Source organism: Schistocerca gregaria, chromosome 1, assembly GCF_023897955.1.
Source record: "Schistocerca gregaria isolate iqSchGreg1 chromosome 1, iqSchGreg1.2, whole genome shotgun sequence".
Taxonomy (NCBI): Eukaryota; Metazoa; Arthropoda; class Insecta; order Orthoptera; family Acrididae; genus Schistocerca; species Schistocerca gregaria.
Window position 1 is genome coordinate 980,368,464 of NC_064920.1, and position 24,777 is coordinate 980,393,240.

General features: G+C 40.5%; 1 protein-coding gene across 4 annotated transcripts in view; it reads right to left on the minus strand.

Annotated features, from left to right (window-relative positions):
• Positions 1-24,777, minus strand: part of LOC126277513 (ankyrin repeat and SOCS box protein 1-like) — a 145,603-nt gene that overhangs the window by 57,056 nt on the left and 63,770 nt on the right. For all 4 annotated transcript variants that reach the window (XM_049977368.1, XM_049977370.1, XM_049977367.1 and 1 more), the window contains one exon: positions 69-289. In XM_049977368.1, the coding sequence (XP_049833325.1) occupies positions 69-289 (221 nt within the window). The remainder of the gene's footprint in view (positions 1-68; positions 290-24,777) is intronic.

A 24,777-nucleotide genomic window follows, 5' to 3' on the forward strand; every position in this document is an offset into this window, starting at 1 on the left:
TGGTCACATATGAACACTTGAGAGCATATGCAAAATTGTGAAGATTGCTGAAATGTAGAAAACCCTACCTTTAGTCCAGCACTGAAGCCATTTTGACAAGCAATCTGGAGAGGGGACGAGAGATTCTCTCTGCTACCATCAGGGTCAGCTCCAGCTTCTAACAGCAGTCTGCACACTTCTGTATGACTATTGTACACTGCTACAAACAGGGGTGTTTGTGCCTTAATGTCAACAACATCTACTTCTGCTCCTCGCCTCAGCAGCTCTTGAACACATACAGTACTTCCCACTATAACAATAAAACTATTGATAACTTACATGAAAATAAGATAGTTTTTTTTTTTAATGAAGCAATAAAATTGTTTTAAATGTTCAGTTTCGTGAGAGAGATACAGACACAGTAAGGTTTAATCAAGTTTGATCCCATAAGATTCAATGTGCACAGCGACTGTAGATTAATTAAGAAAGGATAGTACCACAGCAGTCTAGTTACAATCCCACCACTTTTTAAATTATTCTTGCGTATCCAGATTTCAGCTATAAATACCCATATTTGGTACATTTGAGTGAATTACTATCCAACTAACTTGCAGCAGTACATGTCACCAGGCAGAAGGAAACTGTTTCCTTCCACCTATGGTGACATATACTGTTGTGATTTCATTGAATGGTAACTCACTCAAATGTACTGAAGATGGCTGTTTGAAGCTGTAATCTGCATATGCAAGAATATTATAGAAAAACAATGAGATTGTTACTGATTGCTGTGTTCTTTCCTTCCTTACAGTAAGATTTGCTCAATCCCTTGTAAATCAGCAGAATGGCAGTCATTGTGGTGAGAGGCAGTGAATTAACATTGCTCAATGCAGACAGTAAAATTCTGACAATAATAACTAAGATTCCAAGACTTACCAAGCGGGAAAGCACCGGTAGACAGGCACAATAAAATAACACACAAACACACAAACAAAATTTCGAGCTTTCGCAACCGGCGGTTACTTCATCAGAAAAGAGGGAAGAAGAAGGAAAGATGAAAGGATGTGGGTTTTAAGGGAGAGGGTAAGGAGTCATTCCAATACTGGGAGCGGAAAGACTTACCTTAGGGGGAAAAAGGATAGGTATATACTCGCAAACACACTGTATGAAACATGAGGGACATGAAGAAAGTGGCATTTGCTGTTCCTGCTGTTGCCAACATGTTTGTCCATGGCAGCCCAGTGAGCATGTTTGTACTGTGGCCATCTCCTCCTCCTACAGCATGCTAAGCTCCGGGCAATGGGGTTGTACACTGTCAACAACAGCGGTCTCACTCCAAGCCTCTAGCTATCAGCCCATGGTGTGGGAAACCTCAAATAGTTGTGCAATATTCAAAACCTCTTCCAACATACAGTCATCAAACTGAAAAGCACATCGATGCATTTCCTTATCAGGGGCCAAACGAATGATTAATCTTTGACCATGGTATCCACATACCCTGAGACTTACGGATGACAAAGTGACAATAACACCATCCATCAACATTCCTGGGCGTTTGGACATGATGGCATGCTTCAGTTTTTTCAATGTGTCCACACTCTACTGTGCATTAATTATAGCCTTGTGCCCCAGAAAGTGTATGAATTGGGCATTGATCCACATTATCACTCTGTTGCAGGATACTGCCTGCCCACACAATGACAAGGCTGTTTCATATATGCTGCAGATGTTTCACTAGGAAGCCCATACAGCCCCAATTTTCATATTTTCATGAAGAAAGACATTCATTGCCATTGATTTGCTTTGGATGAAAAGGTGCACACCTAGGTACAATCATGGTTCCTTCAGCAACCACAAACATGTTGCAATGAAGATATTGACCATCTTGCCTCAAAGAGAGACAAATGTTTTAACGGTTATGGCAATTGATTTTGAAATGTTAGCAGTTTACTTTACTTTTATCTATCTGCTCATTTTCATTTGAGTATCCCTTATACATTCATTCTCCCTGACTAATTGAGTTATGAACCACATGAATTATCTGATGGAACAGTCAGATACATCCACAGTGAACACATTCCAGAAATCCAGATTTCCAGTCTTTCCCCATATTCTAATGTCCAGTCCAGAACCTCTCCATATGCTCTCTCTCTCTCTCTCTCTCTCTCTCTCTCTCTCTCTCTCTCTCTCTGTCTCATCAACCCCATCACTCCCTGCACTCCTAGGTTCTACGTGCTTCTAAAGCAAGTAATGCAACCACCCAGGATGGTCAATTGCAATTGGCAACTGTGCCCCACAGAGAGTCTCCTCCCTTGTGGACCAACATTTCCTCCACCAACTATCACAATTCCTGTTCATTTACCACCCAGTGTCCTGCTCATCACTCTTGATGCCAACTCCCTCTCATTAAAATCCCAATTCCCATGGCCTGGTTACAATTGAACACTATCTTTCCCCATGATTGACTGGCTCCAAACCTACAACCACCTTCCTGGTCACCAACTACTCATATATCTACACTCACAATTACTTCTCCTTTGAAAGCATCATCTACCAACAAATTTGCATACAGCAATGGGCAACCACATTGCAACATACTATGCTAACCTATTCATGGGCCATCTAGCAAAATCCTTCTCAGCTGGTCAGAATTCCAAATCTCTTACCTAGCTCACATTCATCAGTGACATCTTCTTGATCTGGACTGAGGGTGAAGACACCCCACCCACATTACTCCATAGCCTCGACAACTTTTCCCTTGTCTGCTTTATCTGGTTCTTCTCTGGCCAACAAGCCACCTTCCTCAATGGCAACCTCCACTTCGAGAATTGGTACATCAGTATGTTTGTCCACATCAAAACTACCAACCACCAACAATACAGCCACTTTGACAGCTGCCACCAATTCCTTACAAAGAAGTTCCTTCCTCACAGCCCAGACTCTTGTTGTCATCATATCTGTAGTGATGAGTAGCTCCTCTCCAAATATGCCAAGAGTCTCAATGAGGCCTCCACAGACCAAAATTTCCTTCCCTGCCTTCTCCAGGGACAGATCTTCTGTGCCTTGCCTCAGCCACATACCATCCTCCACATACTCATTGTCTGGATGCAAAGGAGCACTCGCCTCATGACTTGGTACCAAACAGGCCAGAATGACAGAAGGGTTTCAGTTACCTCTCACCATGCTCAGGATTGAGAAACATCCTCCCCACTATCCTACCCACCCCTCCCACAGAAGTGTTCCATCACCCAACAAATCTCTGCAATACCCTTGTCCATTTCTACTCCATCCCTGGTCCCTACCCCTTGGCTCATGGCTCACAGACCTGCTATAGACATAGACGCAAGACTTGTCCCATGTATCCTCCTACTATCACATACTAGAGTCCTGACAAAGCCATCTCCTTCCCCACCAAAAGCAGGGCCATCTGTGAAAGCAGCCATATGACTACCAACAAGGTGTTTGTCTGCATGAATGGCGACTATGAATCTGCAAAGAGATAGCTGGACATCCCAGTTGCTGAGCATGCCACCCAAAATGATGTACTTCATTTAATGACTGCTTAACAGTGGGTGCCTTCTGAATTTGGCACACCAATACTAGCTTTTTTTTAATTGTGCAGGTTCCCATAACCTCTCTGGCCTCAGAATTCACTAGTCCCCATCTTCCACCTGCCTATCCCCTTCCCTGCTCCTGCTACAGTATGACACATGCCTTCTATCCTGCCAACACATGTAAATAGTCCTTTTCGCTCCTCTCCCCTTGCATCTTCCCCTCCCCACTCTTCCCCTCCTCACCTCACAACACAGTCTCCCTGTGTTGCATCTAGCAGCTCTATCCTGTCCCATCTTACCTCACCCCTGCCCTGTTATCCCTCCTTCATCCTGAACCACACTTTTTAGTATCTCCTCTACCTATCCTCAGGCAAACTGTGGCTCACCTCAAATGCAATTGCAGTCAGGTTTAGCACATGGAGGTGACTTTAGCTATGTGTGTTTGAGTTATGCTTGTGTGAATGGGTGTGAGTTTTTTACTCCCGATGAAGGTCGTAGGTCAATGTTTCTAGCTTTCTTTTTCATTGTACCTGTCAGTGATCCAACACCTCCTCTAAGTGGTGAGTAGTATCTATTCTTTCCATATTGTTGTAATTCCATCCTGAATTTTTCATTGTTTGATTTCAACTGTGCTGAGATGGGTCACATGCTTGGCTCATAACTTGATACCTCAACCATTTTCTTGTAAAATGTCGTGTGACTAGGGCCTCCAGTGGGGTAGACCATTCGCTGGGTGCAAGTCTTTCAATTTGACGCCACTTCGGCAACTTGTGCATCGATGGGGATGAAATGATGATGATTAGAACAACACAACACCAAGTCCCTGAGTGAAGAAAATATCCAACCCAGCTAGGATTTGAACGCAGGCCCTTAGGATTGACATTCTGTTGCACTGACCACTAGTTACTGGGGGCATTTTCTAGTGAGGCTATATGAAGACTCTTATACAGTCAGAGGATAACCTGGCTGCAAAAGTTACAGATGTGTTAGGACTGATGCATCAAACCTAGGTATTTTCAGCAGAATGTATTGCCACCCTAGGCTCACGAACATATGATTGTATAGTGACTCTCAACTCAAGGGCAGCTGATTCGAACCCTGGCAGTAGAAGAAATTTTCACCACCACTATTTGGCTGAAAAGAACAGCAGAGATAGTGCCATAAAATTCATAACACCCTTACTTTGTGCCGGTATCCTGGATTAAATTCCAAACATCCCTGTATCGTCTCATGGAGAGAAATCATGTGACACTGTAGATGTTTATAGTATGTAGAATGTCCATTATACTCCCTCTATCGTCCCCCACATACTTTCAAAATCATGTATTTTCTTACTGTATGCATCTTTTACTACCCAGAATCCCCGGACTTACAAATTTCCTTCTTCATTTTGTCATAAATTTCTCACTTTATAATACATTCACATGTCTCATTGTGGTAATTATGTATTTCCACTTCCATCAGGTGGTATCCTGCCAACAGTTACAACACATTTCTTAGGAGAGGTAGCTGTTCTGTCCCCATTGGCCCATTATTTTTAGCTAGTTTTGTTGTTTGAAACATTCAATATTTCTTTTAATTCTTTCTTTTTCACTGCGTACTTATTTATTTTCGTGAATCTCAACTACAATGAATAGGATGTTATGTTTCAGCATTAATGAAAGAATATTCCCTAATAGTTTTCATGAGAATAAAATCAATTTCATTTTCATGTCAGCAAAATGTCTGCTGATACTATGCTTGAAAAGCATGTTCCTTGCACAAAGTGTTGTTCCAAATAGAACTGAAGCAGTCTCGTTCCTCTGCTAAATATTCCACCTGTGCAATAAATTTCTGAGTGGTACCTCCATGTTATTACTCCAAGTTTCGAACTGAAGTATCCTGATATCATGAAAATTTCTTTATTTGGAACATTATTTATCACTTAACCTGCTTCTCCACATACATTTTGATTTGTCTTCACTGGTATCACATGTTGGTACTCAAACCTGTCAACATTTAGAAGTCTTAAGAGTGATCCATCTATTTCTATAATTAACAAAAGACTGATGAATAACTGAGTCCTTCACACAACAGCAGCAATGCCACTAGTGCTTCCAGAGGCATATCTACATAAATACACAGCACTGCCCCTCACAGGCCTGATGAATTCATAAATCTGTCAGATACAAGATGACCATTAAATTGCCGGTGTTTTTCAGTGATCCCAAGAACCCCAAGATCATGACTTTAATTTTCAATCATATACAGTTTTTTGAGCTGTAAGAGACCTCCTCATTTCCATGCTAGTTAGTTATTAATTTGTATGTGTTCTGAGTTCATAACTACAACCTGTTACCATGATATGGAATGAGTCAGTTTCACACTTACAGCATATTTTCCCAGCAGAAAATATGGCAGCGTTCTGACCATTTACGAGGTGTGTTCAAAAAATTCTGGAACATTCATAATTTTGCAGCCAATGGTATGTTGGAGCGAAATGTTGTTGGCATCCCTACATATGCCTGTGTTTAATGTATAATGGCCAGAAGTTAAATTGTTATATGTCTGTTAGTTATTGTTCAGCACTGCATTGAGTAGAACACTGTGTCGCAAAGTTTGCATACTTCATGAGGGCAGAGTTAGAGGAGCAATGCTTCTACATTAAATTTTGTGCGAGACTCAAGAAAATCCTTACAGAGACACACTAAATGATGCAGAAAGCCTACAGTGATGAGTGCTTAAGCCATACTTGGTGTTACAAATGGTTCACACAGTTTAAAACTGGTAGGATGGAAGTTAAAGATGACCTTCAACATCTACTGACGATGCTATTGTCAGGGGCATCAATGAAACTGTGCATGCCAATCGAAGACTGACTCTCTGAGAGATTGAAGAAGAATGTAACATTTTATTTTGGATCATGTCATGAAATCCTGATGCAGCATCTCAGAATATATTGTCTTGCTGCCAGTTTTGTCCCACGGCTCATGAGTCAAGATCAGAAAGACTTAAAACCCACAATCTGTGAAGACCTTGTGGATCACACAAATGAGAATGAGGTGTTCCTTAAAAGAATCCTAACTTGTGATGAGACATGAATCTACAGTTATGATGTTAAGACCACGGTTCAATCTTCACTATAGGTTGGGTAATGTTCTCCAAGATCAAAAAGAGCTCATCAGGTAAGGTCAACTGTCAAAGCCATGCTGCTAATCTTCTTTGACTTTAAAGAATTAGTTCACCATGAATTTGTGCCACAGTGGCAAACTGTTAATCAGTGGTACTAATGGGACGTGTTGCGATGCCTGTGAGAAAATATGAGAAGGAAATTGCCTGAAATGTGGTGAGACAATTTATGGCTCTTGTGTCATGTTAATGACGCATCCCTTTTGATGCATGACTGTTGCACAAAAAATGAAATCACTTTGCTGCCTCATCCTCCATACTCTCCAGATCTCGCCCCTGCACACTTTTTTTTTTTTAATTTCCAGAGTTAAATTCCCCTTTGAAAGGAGGAAGATTTGCATTATAGAAAAGATAAAAGAAAATTCGTATGATCCAGCAAGACTGCTTCTAGAAATGGAAACAGCGTTGGGAGCAGTGTATCAATTGCTGAGGAGAGTTATTCAAAGGAGATCATGCACAATAACAAAACACACACACACACACACACACACACACACACACACACACACACACTTTCTCACACAGTCCATGAGTGATGCCAAGTTTGGATGTAGCCCGCCAAGAATTTCTCTCCTGCACTAACCTCTTCATCTCACAGTAGCACTTGCATCCTATGTCCTCAATTATTTGTTGGATGTATTCCAGTCTCTGTATACCCCTACAGTTTCTGCCCTCTGCAATTCCCTCTAATCCCAAGAGGTTATTCCCTGATGTCTTAACACATGTCCTATCACTCTGTGCCTACTTCTTGTCAATATTTTCCATATGTGCCTTGCCTTGCCTTACCTTATCAGTCAACCTAATTTTCAAGATTCTTCTATAGTACATCATCTCAAACTTCTATTCCAGCTTTCCCGCTGTCCATGATTCACTACTGTTCATAGTAACATCGAATCACGACATTTACTACAAAAATTGTTACGTAAATGGAGCACTTGTAGTAGAAATTGCTCCCCAGGCCTGAAGAAGACGGTGTTACAATATAGAAACTAGTTGCCAAAATAAAATCAACACCTTAAATACAGCTGGAGGAATTTCTTCATTTTTAATATAAATATTGTTTCTGAGTCCACAAATACTTTTTTGGTGAAAGCAGCCACTTTCAGATAATACCAAAACTATGACATTTCTCACAATAATGTAGGAGGACTTATAAACAAAGTTATCAAAATTTGTGTTCTTTTGAGATGATCCACAAGAGATAAAGGGTGCCGATGTTTTATGCTTTAGTGAACACCACATTAGAAATGTTGAAATGTTAAAGTCTAGTGGTTACTGTCTAGCAACACATTACTGTAGATCTGTCATGAAGAATGGTGGAGTAGTAATTTACTTAAAAAATAACATATCATATAGCAGACTAAATTTAAAGAGTCACTGTATTGAACAAGGTATTGGCGTAGAAATTACTGTACATGACCACACAGTTGTTGTGTTAGCACTATATAGAGCTCCATCAGGGAACATAAAGGTGTTCCTGAGGCAGTGAGATTCTGCCTTATTGCAAGTGCACTCAAAATCCAAGGATCTAATAATTACAGGTGATTTCAATGTAAATTTCCTAAATAAAAGCAATGGTAAAGCAGATCTAGAACATCCAGTTGATTCTTATAATCTGACGACAGTAGTAAATTTTCCAACTAGAGTTACTGAGAACATGGTGGTCAACTGCTTATTCTCACTGACATCAATCTGAGCAACAGTTCTGAAAATTCTTGGAAATCTTTTAGGATAATAAATGATGAAACCCTCCAAAATTTCAGCACGAATAATACATTTCTGAATGAATTTATGTCTATCTTTGAAGCCACATTTAAAAAAAAATAGTAAGTAATTAGAAACAGTCATGTAATTACTGTCAATAAGCCACAGATCACTACAGGAATAGAAACTTCCTACAGAACAAAGAGGATACTTGTAATGATCCAAAGAAATGTCAGTACTGCAGCATCCTAAAAAAGGTAATAAATAAGTCAAAAAATATGTGCATTAAGTCTTAAATTGAAAAGTCTGACAACAAAATAGAAACAATTTGGAATGTAATAAAGCAGGAAACTGGGGGAAAAAATGGGGAACAGGGCACCCATTGAAATAAAACAAGGTACCAATATTGTAAAGAAACCTGAAATTGTTGCAGAAATCTTCAACACGCACTTTTTGTCAGCAGCAGAGAAGACATGCTGTAAAGGTTCTGTGGACGAGTCATTGGCTCTTCTACAGAAAGCTGTCGGTAATAGACCCCCACAATTATCCTTGCCTAATGTTACTGTAAAAGAGATTGAAAGAATTATTACCTCATTAAAAAATAAAACGTTTGTTGGTGAGGACAATATTTCCTGTAAAATAGTGAATTATTGCTATAAATAAATAAGTCCAGTCTTATGCAACACATTCAATACATCTCTGCAAGAAGGAATAGTCCCAGACAGGCTAAAACTAGCTGCAGTGATACCATTCTTTAAAAAAAGGTGAGAAAAGCAGAGTTACAAACTATCACCCACTCTCACTCTTAACCATCTTTTCAAAAATTCTTGAAAAACTCATGCACAGGTTGATTGTCAATCATCTTAGTTTCCACAATATCCTAAACAAAAGTCAGTTTGGATTTTATGCTGGTCTTTCTACAGAACAAGCAGTATTCTGATTCACCAAGTGAGTTCTGGAAGCCATTAACAAAAAAATGTCTCCAGTAGGTATTTTTTGTGACCTCTCAAAATTCTTTTATTGTGTGAACCATCTAATCCTTTTGAAAAAAGCAGACTGTAATGATGAATGGCTCATCCAGAGAACCTGCCTCATATGAGTGGGGCTCAGTAAGTTGTGGCGTGCCACAAGGCTCTGTTTTGGGTCCGCTGCTATTTCTCATCTTTATTCATGATTTCCCACTTCGTTCTAATACAAACAGTAAATTTACTCTTTTTGCAGATGACACTACAATTCTAACTGACAATTGTACAGACAACAATCTTGAACAACCTACGAATAAAGTTTTCAATGATATTGTAAACTGGTTTTCTTCAAATAGTTTCTCACTCAATATAGATAAAACCCTTCATATGAGATTCCATACTCCACAAAGAAATCTGGAAGAAATTAACATTAAGCGCAGAGACCAAGAAATACAAAAAGCTGAGATTACAAAATTCTTGGGTGCTTATATAGACAGCAAATGTAACTGGTCAGCACATATTCTTCATCTTTATAAAACACTTAGCTCAGCAATATTTGAACTGTGAGTTATTGCATTGGTGGCTGAAGTAGACACCATTAAGGGTTCATACTTCAGCTATTTTCATTCATTAATGTCATACGCTAATATATTCTGGGGGAACCAGCCTCTCGCAAAGAAAATTCTCGCTGCACAGAAAAAAAGCCATTAGAATAATGAGTGGTGTCCATCACAGGCACTCTTGAAGGTGCTTGTTTCGAAAGATAGGGATCCTTACCACCTCCTCACAATATATCTATTCCTTGTTGACCTTTGTCTGTAAAAACCCTTCTATCTACAAAGATAACAGCCAATTTCATGACTATAACACAAGAACCAATAACAGTCTGCACATTGAACTGAAAAGTCTCACTATGGTGTACCCACGGACTTTGATTCATAATCAAAATGTCTTCGGTCCCGGGTTCGATCCCCGCCACTGCCTAAATTTTGATAAATAATCAGCATTGGCGTCTGAAGACTTCCGGCATAAGAAGTCAGCCTCATTCTGCCAACGGCCTTGTCAAAGAGGGTGGAGGAGCGGATAGAGGTTCAGGACACTCTCTTGTCCTAGGGGTGGGAAATTGCCCCTAAAGGCGGAAGAATCAGCAATGATCAACGACATGAGGATGCAGAAGGCAATGGAAACCACTGCATTAAAGACACATAATGTGTATCCACAGGACATGTGGCTTGTAGTTGAAGAAGTGTCATGATGATCTCTCCATTGGCAAAAGATTCCAGAATAGTCCCCCATTCGGATCTCCGGGAGGGGACTGCACAGGGGGAGGTTACCATGAGAAAAAGATTGAATAATCAATGAAAGGATAATGTTCTATGAGTCGGGGCGTGGAATGTCAGAAGCTTGAACGTGGTAGGGAAACTAGAAAATCTGAAAAGGGAAATGCAAAGGCTCAGTCTAGATATAGTAGGGGTCAGTGAAGTGAAGTGGAAGGAAGACAAGGATTTCTGGTCAGATGATTATCGAGTAATATCAACAGCAGCAGAAAATGGTATAACAGGTGTAGGATTCGTTATGAATAGGAAGGTAGGGCAGAGGATGTGTTACTGTGAACAGTTCAGTGACCGGGTTGTTCTAATCAGAATCGACAGCAGACCAACACCAACAACGATAGTTCAGGTATACATGCCGACGTCGCAAGCTCAAGATGAACAGATAGAGAAAGTGTATGAGGATATTGAAAGGGTAATGCAGTATGTAAAGGGGGACAAAAATCGAATACTCATGGGCGACTGGAATGCAGTTGTAGGGGAAGAAGTAGAAGAAAAGGTTACAGGAGAATATGGGCTTGGGACAAGGAATGAAAGAGGAGAACAACTAATTGAGTTCTGAAATAAGTTTCAGCTAGTAATAGCGAATACCCTGTTCAAGAATCATGAGGAGGAGGTATACTTGGAAAAGGCCGGGAGATACGGGAAGATTTCAATTAGATTACATCATGGTCAGACAGAGATTCCGAAATCAGATACTGGATTGTAAGGCGTACCCAGGAGCAGATATAGACTCAGATCACAATATAGTAGTGATGAAGGGTAGGCTGAAGTTCAAGACATTAGTTAGGAAGAATAAATATGCTAAGAAGTGGGATACGGAAGTTCTAAGGAATGACAAGATACGTTTGAAGTTCTCTAGCGCTATAGATACAGCAATAAGGAATAGCGCAGTAGGCAACACAGTTGAAGAGCAATGGACGTCTCTAAAAAGGGCCATCACAGAAGTTGGGAAGGAAAACATAGGTACAAAGAAGGTAGCTGCGAAGAAACCATGAGCAACAGAAGAAATACTTCAGTTGATTGATGAAAGGAGGAAGTACAAACATGTTCCGTGAAAATCAGGAATACAGAAATACAAGTCGCTGAGGAATGAAATAAATAGGAAGTGCAGGGAAGCTAAGACGAAATGGCTGCAGGAAAAATGTGAAGACATCGAAAAAGATATGATTGTCGGAAGGACAGACTCAGCATACAGGAAAGTCAAAACAACCTTTGGTGACATTAAAAGCAGCGGTGGTAACATTAAGAGTGCAACGGGAATTCCACTGTTAAATGCAGAGGAGAGAGCAGATAGGTGGAAAGAATACATTGAAAGCCTCTATGAGGGTGAAGATTTGCCTGATGTGATAGAAGAAGAAACAGGAGTCGATTTAGAAGAGATAGGGGATCCAGTATTAGAATCGGAATTTAAAAGAGCTTTGGAGGACTTACGGTCAAATAAGGCAGAAGGGATAGATAACATTCCATCAGAATTTCTAAAATCGAAGTGGCAACAAAACGACTATTCACGTTGGTGTGTAGAATATATGAGTCTGGCGACATACCATCTGACTTTCGGAAAAGCATCATCCACACAATTCTGAAGATGGCAAGAGCTGACAAGTGCGAGAATTATCGCACAATCAGCTTAACAGCTCATGCATCGAAGATGCTTACAAGAATAATATACAGAAGAATGGAAAAGAAAATTGAGAATGCGCTAGGGTACGATCAGTTTGGCTTTAGGAAAAGCAAAGGCACGAGAGAGGCAATTCTGACGTTACGGCTAATAATGGAAGCAAGGCTAAAGAAAAATCAAGACACGTTCATAGGATTTGTCGACCTGGAAAAAGCGTTCGACAATATAAAATGGTGCAAGCTGTTCAAGATTCTGAAAAAAGTAGGGGTAAGCTATAGGGAGAGATGGGTCATATACAATATGTACAACAACCAAGATGGCATAATAAGAGTGGACGATCAAGAACGAAGTGCTCGTATTAAGAAGGGAGTAAAACAAGGCTGTAGCCTTTTGCCCTTACTCTTCAATCGGTACATCGAGGAAGCAATGATGGAAATAAAATAAAGGTTCAAGAGTGGAATTAAAATACAAGGTGAAAGGATATCAATGATATGATTCGCTGATGACATTGCTATCCTGAGTGAAAGTGAAGAAGAATTAAATGATCTGCTGAACGGAATGAACAGTCTAATGAGTACACAGTATGGTTTGAGAGTAAATCGGAGAAAGACGAAGGTAATGAGAAGTAGTAGAAATGAGAACAGTGAGAAACTTAACATCAGGATTGATGGTCACAAAGTCAATGAAGTTAAGGAATTCTGCTACATAGGCAGTAAAATAACCAATGACGGACGGAGCAAGGAGGACATCAAAAGCAGACTCGCTATGGCAAAAAAGGCATTTCTGGCCAAGATAAGTCTACTAATATCAAATACAGGCCTTAATCTGAGGAAGAAATTTCTGAGGATGTACGTCTGGAGTACAGCGTTGTATGGCAGTGAAACATGGACTGTGGGAAAACTGGAACAGAAGAGAATCGAAGCATTTGAGATGTGTGCTATAGACGAATGTTGAAAATTAGGTAGACTGATAAGGTAAGGAATGAGGAGGTTCTACGCAGAATCGGAGAGGAAAAGAATATGTGGAAAACACTGATAAAGAGAAGGGACAGGATGATAGGACATCTGCTAAGACATGAGGGAATGACTTCCATGGTACTAGAGGCAGCTGTAGAGGGCAAAAACTGTAGAGGAAGACAGAGATTGGAATACGTCAAGCAAATAATTGAGGACGTAGGTTGCTAGTGCTACTCTGAGATGAAGAGGTCAGCACAGGAAAGGAATTTGTGGCAGGCCGCATCAAACCAGTCAGTAGACTGATGACCAAAAAAAAAGGTTCAAAAAGGAGCTTATTAATCCAGCATTAACCTGTTTAATGCTCTCCCACCACACATCAAATGCCTTCACAAAAAATTGCCAGCATTCAAACAAATTCCCAAGGAGTACCTGATAGAGAAATCTTTTTATACAGTTGATGAATATGTGAAAGAAAATGTATACAACACTAAATTTGTAAGTGTTGTAAAATTAGTATAATTAATTTTATTTTGAGTGCTATCATAGGCATATGACAATTATGTATTGGTATTCCTGTATGTATTTCCTTTGGAATATTTAGATTATTTTGGCTCCTGTATATATTACACAGCCTTAACATGTGAAACAAAAATGTTCTGTTAACTGAATGTACTGTTGTTTAGCTGATATCTATTTACATTGTATCTTTTATTGCATTTATGTAAGATATATGTCAACTGTGTACAATCGGGCACATTCCATATCGTAAATACATTACTCATCCTTGACATATAAAACACAATTTTCTGTTAATTGACTATGCTGTTGTTTAGTTGATTTTTTTTTTACATTGTATCTTTTTATTGTATTCATACAAGTTATATTTGAACTATGTCGAATCTGACACATTCCATATCCTTGCGATTCACTCGCTACCAGGATCTATGAAACATGAAATAAAATAAAAAAATAAATAAAATAACGTCAGTGTACTCATGAACTGGCAAATGTAATGAACTGTGATCATTCCACCATCATGTGACATTTGCATCCAATGGAGAAGGTTCAAAAATAGGTTTTATGGGTGCTTGTCTTGTAAACACCAACCATTCTTATTTTGTGTCATTACTAGTGGTGAGAAATGGTGTATTTATGCTAACATAAGAACAAGAAACGAATGGTTGAATCCAAACAAAGCAGCAACTCCCTGTACAAAGACCTGTGCCACCCACAACAGATAATGTTATGCATCTGGTGGAACAGCAATGGTGTAGTTTACTATGAATTGCTTCCCAGGGGTGTGGCAATCACTACCAACATTTATTGTCAACAACTGAGACATCTTGCAGATGCAGTCCACGCACAACAACCAGGAAGACTGTGTGAGGAGATACTACTCCACGGTAAAGCCCACCCACATTCTGCTAGACTGACAAAAACACTTTACAGGAGTTGGGTTGGAAGTCATTCCACACCCACCTTATTCACTTGAACTTGAGCTCTCAGATTTACACTTTCTCTGCCCTCTACCAAACAACCCTCAAGGAATTTCCTTTCCAGATGAAAATGCACTCCAAATATGGCTCAAAGCATTCTTCATCTCAAAATCACATGATCTCTACAGTTGTGCAACTAAAAACTTACCCCAGCATAGACAGATTGTTGTAAGTAGTAAAAGAGAATATATTATTGATGACTAAAGTATCTGTTGTGTTTATTAAACTTAGGGGGAAATGCTGTTCATTTATACACCAACCCCATACATACTGCGTATTACACATCTTTCCCTATAGCTCACTCCTATTTTTCTCAGATTTTGAAGATCTCATATGATTTTGCATTGTCAAATGTATTATCTAGCTCAACAAATGCTATGGGCGTGTCTACATTTTTCTTCAGTCTTCTTCTGTATATTATTCCTGTCAGCAGTTTGGATGACTGATTGTATGATAGTTCTTGCAATTATCTGCCCTTGCAATCTTTGGAATTGTGTGAATGAAATTTTTCTCAGTGTCTGATGGTATGTTCCACACAGAATTTACACACCAACTATTCAAGTTACCATCTCCCACAATTAATTTAGAAATTCTGATGAAATGTTATCTATCCCTTCTGGCTTATTGGATCTCAAGTCTACCAGAACTCTTTTGAATTCTGACTCAAATAATGGACCCCTGCCCCCGTGCATTCCACATCAACTCCAGTTTCTTCCTCTATCACATCTTCAGACAAGCGCTCCCCCTCATATAGGCTTTCTATATACTCTTCGCACCTATCCACTTCCTCCTCTGCGTTTAACAGTGGAATTTCCATTGTGCTCTTAAAGTAGTCAAGCTTGCTTTTAATTTCATCAAAGGTTGTTTTGACTTTTCTATACGGTGAGTCATTTCTCTCAATGACCATTCCTTTTTCAATTTCTTCACCTCTTTCCTGCAGCCCTTTCACCTTCAATCAATTGAAGTATTTCTTTTCTTGCCCAGAAGTATTTCTTTTTTTGCCCTAGTTTCTTTGCAGTTACCTTCACTGTACATTTATTTGTCTGTCCAACTTCTATGATTGTCCTTTTTAGAGATGCCCACTTCTCTTTGACTGAACCCCCTCCTGTGGTATTCCTTATTGCAGCATTCAAATCCACAGTGAATTTCAAATGCACTTAATTATTCAACAGTACTTCAGTATCACATTTCCTTCCACACTGATTCTTCCATATGATTTTCTTAAAATTTAGTCTGCTTTTCATCATTACTAAATTGTGATTTGAGTATATCTGATCCTTGGTATGCTTTACAATCCAACATCTAATTTCAGAAACTCTGTCTGACCAAGATGTGATCAAGTTGGAATCTTCCTGTGTCTCTGGCCCTTTTTTGAGGGTACATCTTGCTCTTCTGATTCTTGAATGGAGTATTCACTCTTACCATCTGAAATTTAGTGCAAAACTCAGTGGCAGGTCATGCTCACTGGGGTCCAGATAAAAGGCTAGTAAACTTTATAATGGAGTTGTTCTGAAGTGTTCATTACATAACCTTCATTTATGCCATACTGCTTAAACACATTTTTAAAATAGCAAATATGGTAAATATGCAACTATAAATATAATGTACCTAATAATAAAATATATGAAGATGAGAAGTGAACTCACTCTCTCTCTCTCTCTCTCTCTCTCTCTCTCTCTCTCTCTGTGTGTGTGTGTGTGTGTGTGTGTGTGTGTGTGTGTAATACTGTAGTTGGTCTGGCCCACTAGCTTAACTGGTTTTCCGTGTGCTTTTGTAGGTGTGTGAGGTAATACTGTGGTGACACATTTTTTTGAATAACTTTAGGGGATTTGAGCTGTTGGGGTTCAAACTGAAGTTTGCCAGCTCTCCTTCATACTTATCATACTTATTCTAGTTGGGTTTCTGTAGTCTAATTGTGGTGTAAAAAGAAAAATGGTGTAACTGTGGGAGGAAGCATCTAACTTCTTCTACATTGGGAATGGCACCAGAAAGTGAATATAGGGACTCTCATGGGTTTTTCCTTACAGCCAAGAGCAAAAACTGGGCAAAACCTTGGCTAGAATTGTATTTCACCCACCTAGCACTTTAACTAATGAGTTCTCTATCCTGTCAGGTTTATTAAATGCCTATTCTTCTAACTGGCAAATACATCAATTACTTTTTTGCTGAAGTTAGGAATTTCACTGATTTTGTCCTTGTGGATGGAAAAACAGCCAGTGATTTCAGTCTTTACTGACCTGTACTGTTTCTGAGAAAGGTTTTAATTCTTTTTTAAAAAAATTGCTGAAACTGCACTCTGCTTCTGATGTTGAAACAGGTGCAGTTAGTTCAATTTGCACTGTTTCTCACAAATTGATTTAATCCCCATAAACATATCATCGCAATAAAACACTGACAGTTCATTTTTCAGTTTATCATGGAAAATAAAGGGACAGTAACTTAATGAAAAAGTATTGACTAAAGTGGCTGGGAAATGTTCTCTGAAAGAAGCAAACTTTTTTGGATCTGTGGCATTGATAGGTCATATCGACCAAAGACAACATTAATCTTTTAGGACTCAAGTCGCTCATCCGAGCTGCCATGTTAAGTCGAAATATATGTATGTGCTGATAGTAGTGGGGGCAGTTTATTCTGTATACCGCTATTCGTATCCTGTTCCCATACTGGTGACCCCGAAGTGTCTACGTCTTCCGTGACTTCCGAGGCGGGTGTTGTAAATCAACAGGTACCTCGCTGCTGAAACTGCAGTCCACAGTCCCGCTACCTAATTGTGTTTTTCCAGCAGACACCAGCTCAGACACTCATCAGGTTAGTCTAAAAACATTAATTGCATGTGACAATTCGTGTCCGACAGGATCCACATCCCTGACATGCTCACCATGTTCACTGCCATATGTGTCAGACAGTGCTTCTAATAACAGTCGAGCGGATGATATGACCACACCCACTGTGCAGGCAGCCACCCCATGTGTTGATAAACATTCTCCCTCTCTCGCACACCAGCCACGTGACTCGACGGCCATCACTGTGCCATGTGCGACGCCAATGCCACTCTCGTCCGCCCCGAGTATTAAGTGCAAGGTTGACAGAAGAGAGTCACCACATATTCTGACCTGCTCTGCACTGTGTGCACAGCAGCCCTCTCCAAACAAGCACACTTATGTGCTGCCTTTTCCCACTCACACTAACAGCTACGCCTCATCGTGCCCTACCCGTCCAAAAACTTCGTGTCAGGACATTGATCAGTCTCATGTGCAGTTTCTTCCATCACTGATGGAATGACACCCAAGATAGTTACTACTGCTGGCCCTCCTATTAGGCAGAAGGTTAGACATCTCAAGCCTATTAAGTTGTGCACAGCCCAGCAGCAAATTAATGAACCTTTGAAGGCAGATATCCTTCAACCGTCACATGGCAACTGGTCTTCAACGATCCACCTCATCCTCAAACATGACAGTTCTTTTTGAATGTGTGGCGACTACAGATGTTTAAACACTCATACTGTCACTGGCAATTATCCCGTGCCTAACATAAATGATTTCACTCATATGTTATCGGGCGCTACAATCTTCAGCGTTATTGACTGTAATCGTGCCTACCACCAGATTCTCATAGCGCCGGATGATATCTCTACAACAGCTATTACCATGCCACTTGATTTGTTCCAATAAAGCTTCATGCCATTTGGCCTCAAAAATGTGGCACAAACGTGGCAACGTTTCACTGACTCCATCTTATGACAGTTCGAGTTTTGCTTTGCGTATCTCGACGACATACTCATTTTCAGCAAGTCATCTGAGGAACATGAAAATTATTTATCCATGGTCCTCCAGACCTTGAACTCCAATGGTGTAAAGGTCAATAAAGAAAAAATTCCAGTTGTGTCAGCCTTCCATGCCTCGCATGCACACCATACTTCACTGCTGCCCCCAACTACTTACAAAGAACTCCGATGTTTCCTAATTCCAATAAATTACTACCGTCATCACCTGCCTTCTGCCGCCACCGTGCAGGCCCTGCTGAAACTCACTGTCGGGTAAACAGACTTCAGGACTCAAACCTGTTCGCTGGACTGCAGGCTGGACTGGAGGCTTTCAATGCATGAAAGACTTCTTTAGCTCACGCCATGACACTCGCCCACCCCAACACCTCAGCCGAGTTGTTCATCACTACGGATGCCAGTGACATCTCACTGGGAGTGGTACTACAGCAACGCAAGGCAGACACAGTTTCCCATCTTCATTTCTTCTCTACACAATTATGAACAGCTCAGAGGAAATACTCTGCTTTTGATAGAGAACTCCTTGCAGTGTACAAGGCCATCAAACACTTCCGCCCTGATGTGGAGGGTGGCTCGTTCTCCATCCTCATGGATCACAAACCACTTGCAGACGTTTTCTGCAACCCCCCCTGAGGACCCACCCCCTTGACATTTCTGCCTCTTTGATCTAGTCTCCCAATTCACAACCGACATTCACTACATCAAAGGCACGGACAACATCACCACAGATTTTTTTTCGTGGATCAATACTATTTCATGCATGACTGACTTATCCAACCTCGCCGCCCTACAAGCCTCCAAAGAGGAATCTCAAGCTCACCTCAAGACCCTCAAACATCCCTTGTGTTTACTAAAGTTAAATTCTCTGGCATTGTGGACAAGGTGTGGTGACTCTTCTACTGGTAACTTACGCCCATTACTCCCCCCCCCCCCCCACACCCCCCCCCCCCCCCCCCCCCCCCCCCCCCCCGTGCCCCTGCAGGCCTTCGACAGTCCGCATAACCTCGCTCACACTGGCGTCCATGTCACTACTCAGGTTGTCTCCAAGCGTTTCAGATAGAAAAATATAAAATGGGACTGTCAGACCTGGGCACACGGTTATGTCCCCTGCCAACACAACAAAATCGACTGCCACCCCACCCCACCACTGGGCAAGTTCGACATCCCTCCAGGATGATTTCGTCATTTACATATCGATCTTATCTGTCCTCTTCCACTGTCTGATGGCCACAGACACATTCGATCCACAACTGACCGCACGTCCCACCGGATAGAGGCAGTCCCCTTACCTAACATCACTGCTGAGACCGTGGCGAAGGACTTTATGTCCTCATGGATTTCTAGGTTCGGTTGTCCAACCACCACCACCAACCAGGATCGGCATCACCATTTTATGTAACGTCTGCAGATAAAGAAAATTCACACCACAGGTTAGTGGAATGGTAACACCGCACTCTAAGAATGGCACTCTGGTGCCACGACTGCCTCTGGTCCGAAGCACTTCCATGGGTACTGCTCGGCCTCCGCTCAACTTTCAAGCCCGACTTACAGGGAACTATCGCAGAATTTGTTTTCAGGGAGAACCCCATCCTACCAGGGGAACTCATTCAGCCTCAAGTACCTGAAGACTTCTCCCCCTCCCCGGATTTCATAAGGTCATGCACACCCATTTCAAACACGCACGCCTGCACCCACCTATCAGCCACTCCCCACTGGACACTTACGTGCCAACAGCTCTCAACACTTGCTCCTATATAATGCTGAGAGACGATTCAGTCTGACAACCTCTGCAACCACCTTATCTCAGCCAATTTAAAGTCCTTCAGTGGGGTGATACAACTTTCGATATCACTATCAAACCGTCTGCAAACTATTTCGTTACACCGACTCAAACCAGCATTCGTGGACCCTGATGTCCTGCTGCTGGCCCAGTCTGATTCTTCTAATGACTCTTCCACCAGTCTCCCTCCCACCATGGAGTCCGACAATGTTTCTTCTTGGGCCACCATGCCATTTTGTTCACCCGATGCGTTCCCATCACCTTTCACAGGTTTCTCAGACATGTCACCCACAAGTTTTGTGCTACCCTCTCTCATAGTAACCCTGCTCTGCAACATACACCCATACCACATGGACAACATTTCAATCATCACTCTCGACGAACGAGTTCTCATTCTGCTCACAGACACCATGGCCCCACCACACAACGACCAGTTAAACATCAGTGTAGTACACAGCTTCACTCTCCCTCATGAGTGCAACCCGCCGACAATTTGGGCTTTCATCTCGCCGGATGGCTCAATTAGCATCTGGGCTTGCCACACCTACACCCTGCCATCCACCGTTCAACTCGCCTGCTCTCGGGCTGGCCGCCGCATCGCCCATCCTCGCTGGCTCATAAACTTCGAGATGGACCTACCTCCCATTGCTCCACCTCCGCACTCCGCCCAGGTCGGGATGGAGGTCCTGGTCATGCATCTACCAGCTTGAACGATCACAAACAGCATCGATGCCCACATGGCCTTCCCTCAAGACTCACATGCAATACTCCATACAACATTAATCTTTGGGACTCAGGTCACTCATCCGAGCCACTATGTTAAGTCAGTGTGTTCTTATATCTTGTACTGTGTGCACGTGTATGATAATTGTTGAAATATATGTATGTGCAGATATTAGTGAGGACAGTTTATTCGGTATACCACTATTTGTATCCTTTTTCCATAGATCAATAATTTCCAAGGTACTGAATACCTGATTGTTTTGGAATCTTCCTTTCATTTGGTTGGTCACAGTGTCACACACTTCTTTGGCATCTGCTGTCAGGTTAGGTTCAGTGCTAATTTGGAACATTTTCTTGAAGGAGCAAAACATTCATCTTCAGAAACTTGATATCTTTCAATGTTCTCTCATATTTCCAAAACAGCTGACTCAAAATGACATAAGGCATTTGATGTAATAGTGGCATTTGCACTCTGTATCTGAACTGTGTCATGCATAATATCAACATGTTCAATAATCTCATAGAAAAAATTTTGAAGGAACAAAAAGTCTTGGTTGTGAAGTAAATTTCTTAAAGCAAATGCTTCTTTTATTCTAATATTATCCCAAGAATCTTACAATAATAATAATAATAACACTTTATTATTGCATATGTATAAAATCAAGTTACAATTCTTTATACACAGCAGAATAATACATTCTCCTGAATATGTCACTGATTAACAAAATGATTAAATTACAAATAAAAATGGTTTGCTTAACACTATTTACTTCCCCCCCCCGCCCCCCTCGAACCCCGAAGCACTTCTTATTCTGCATGTAAGTATGGTATTCTTCTAATGTGTAAAATGGATTTTGTAACAGGAATTTCTTTAGGTGAAATTTAAGCTTCATTGTGGGTAGTGTCATAACTTTACTGGGCAGTCTTTGGCTAACTTTAAACCAGCATATTTTGGACCTTTTCATAGAATGCTGTTCTGTGGCTGCTTCTGACGTTGTACTGATACAAATCAGAACAAATGTTGGGCTGCAGTTTTTCACAAGTAATATGGCTTTTAGAATTTACATGTTTACTACAGTTAGTACATCAGGTTTTGGATGAAGCCACAGCATTGTGCTTCACAGACGGTTTTTATAGCCCTCTTTTGAAGTAGCAATAGTTTATTAAGATTTGATTTGGTTGTTGCTCCCCAAATTTTGATTCCATAATTTGAGGTGAGAGGAAAATAGAGCATACTATACAGTCTTTGGAACAAGTGTCTTTGCAGAACTTGCTAATCACATTAATTGCAAATATACTCTTAGAGAATTGACGTTCTAGGGTGTCAACATGTGTGCCCCTTTTAGTTTGCTTTGACTTGTTCAACCAAGGAATTTTACACTAAACTCTTTTTTTACTAATTATTTGCCTATGTATAGTTTAATTGCATCATTGAAACTACTGTTGTTAAGCTCGGTGAGCCATGTTTTACTACTGCTTACATTTAAGTTGTTTTCATTAAAGTACTGAACAATTTCATTTGACACATTATTATAGTGGGTATCTAGTTCATTAAATGATTCCTTCTTACACACAATGGATGTACCATCTGCATACATAACTGTTTTGGAACTCTGAGTGCAGGAACTTCACATAAATCAAAAACAGAAGAGGACCTAGTACTCAGCCCTGGGACACTCCCTACTTTTATATTATTGATTTTGGATTTGTGAATGGCACTTTCAGTTTTAAGCACTACAAACCGTTTTTGGTTCCTCATGTAAGATTTTACTAGGTTATGAGCAGTGCCTCTGGTGACAATGTCCCATAGCTTTTCTAATAGGATTGTGGTGCACACACTGTCAAAAGCTTCCTCAAGGTTGAGGTATATACCTACAGCAGGTTGCTTGATCTCAATGACACTTATTATCTCTTCAATTAATTGAGCATCTGCTGTGCTAATTGATTTGTATTTTAAGCATTAATTTTGATTTTCATACATTGGACTGTGTATCTGGAGAAAGTTTATATTTGTGCTGTATATGACTTTTCAACTATTTTAGAAAAGACAGGAAGTATTGAGATTGGTCTATAGTATTGAATTTTGAGCTTGCCTCATTTTGTAAAGTTTGGTGTTAGCTGAGCTATTTTTAGTCTGTCTGGGAAAGTGCCTGATTCTATTATATTATTTATTGTTACAGACAGAGGTACAGATACAGTTTGTCTGCACACCTTTAATACATTAATCCTGGGGCCATTATGCCCTGCAGAGTTGGAAGATTTTAGATAGCTAATGATGTTAATTATTTCTTTGGAATTTGTTGGTCTAGATGTATGCTGTGCTTAGATGGATTGTCTTTAAAATTATCTACATCTACATCATACTCCGCAAGCCACCTAATGGTGTGTGCAGAGGGTACTTTCAGTACCACTATCTGATCCCAACCCTGTTCCACTTGTGAACAGTGCGTGGGAAGAATGATTGTCGATACTGCAAGGTATTATATTTGTCACTGATAGCTCCTCCTACTGAAGAAAAATATTCATTGAATAAATTAGCAATTTCAAGCTGATCTTTTACTACCATTACATTGTGGTCAGTATTAAAGTCCAAATAGGATTTGTCTCTGCCTGTTCTAAAATCTTTCATCACTCCCCAGACACTGATGGGAACACTGTGTGAAGCCTGAAGCTTGTTTGCAATGTAGTTATTCGTGGTCTGTATTAATAAATCTTTTCTTCCTCAATCTTACCAAAATATTCCAATGAGTGTAATTTGTTTTCTTGAATTTTAGTTACTGCACAAGACTGGAAGTTCCATCAAGTTGAAGAGACTCTTGTTGCAGAGTGTCTGTAACACATCACTTCGAAATCGCTTCACTTAGGTGATGAAGAGAAAAATGTCATAAACTCATAAATATTTGTGAAGAATTGCATACAAGAAAGTATTCTGCATCAGAGTCTGTATACCACCATGGCTGCAGCTCATTATTGGCGAACCATCATATGCCCCAGCAATGAGTTTTTCTTGAATGCTGAAAGGTTCCATACTTCTTTTTAGAACCTCACTAAGTCCACATGCTGTCCTATCATTAACATTTTCAAAGGATAGGAATCTTTCAACAGGTTTCTTACCCTTAATGTATCACAGTATAATGATAAATTGACTTCTGCACATAATATCTGTTGTTTCATCTGCCTGAACAGAAACAAAACTGGCAGCATTAATGTCTTTAATCTGTTCTTCAATGTAAACCTGATCCATATTGTATAAAAGTTAATTTTGTATCATGTGTGAGATACACTGAAGAGCCAAAGAAACTGGTACAACTGTCCAATAGTGTGTAGCACTCCCACGAGCACACAGAAGTGCTGCAGCATAAACATGTTATGGACTCAACTAATGTCTGAAATAGTGCAGGAGGGAAATGAAACAATGAATCCTGCTGGCCTGTCCATAAATCCGTATGAGAACATGGGGGTGGAAATCTCTTCTGAACAGCATATTGCAAGGCATCCCAGATATGCTGAGTAATGTTCATGTCTGAGGAGATTTTTGGCCAGCAGAAGCGTTTAACCTCAGAAGAGCGTTCCTGGAGCTACTCTGTAGCAATTCTGGATGTATGGAGTGTTGCGTTGTCCTGCTGGAATTGCCCAAGTCCATTGGAGTGCACAAAGGACATGAATCGATGCAGGTGATCAGACAGCATGCTTAGGTATGTGTCACCTCTCAGAATCATATC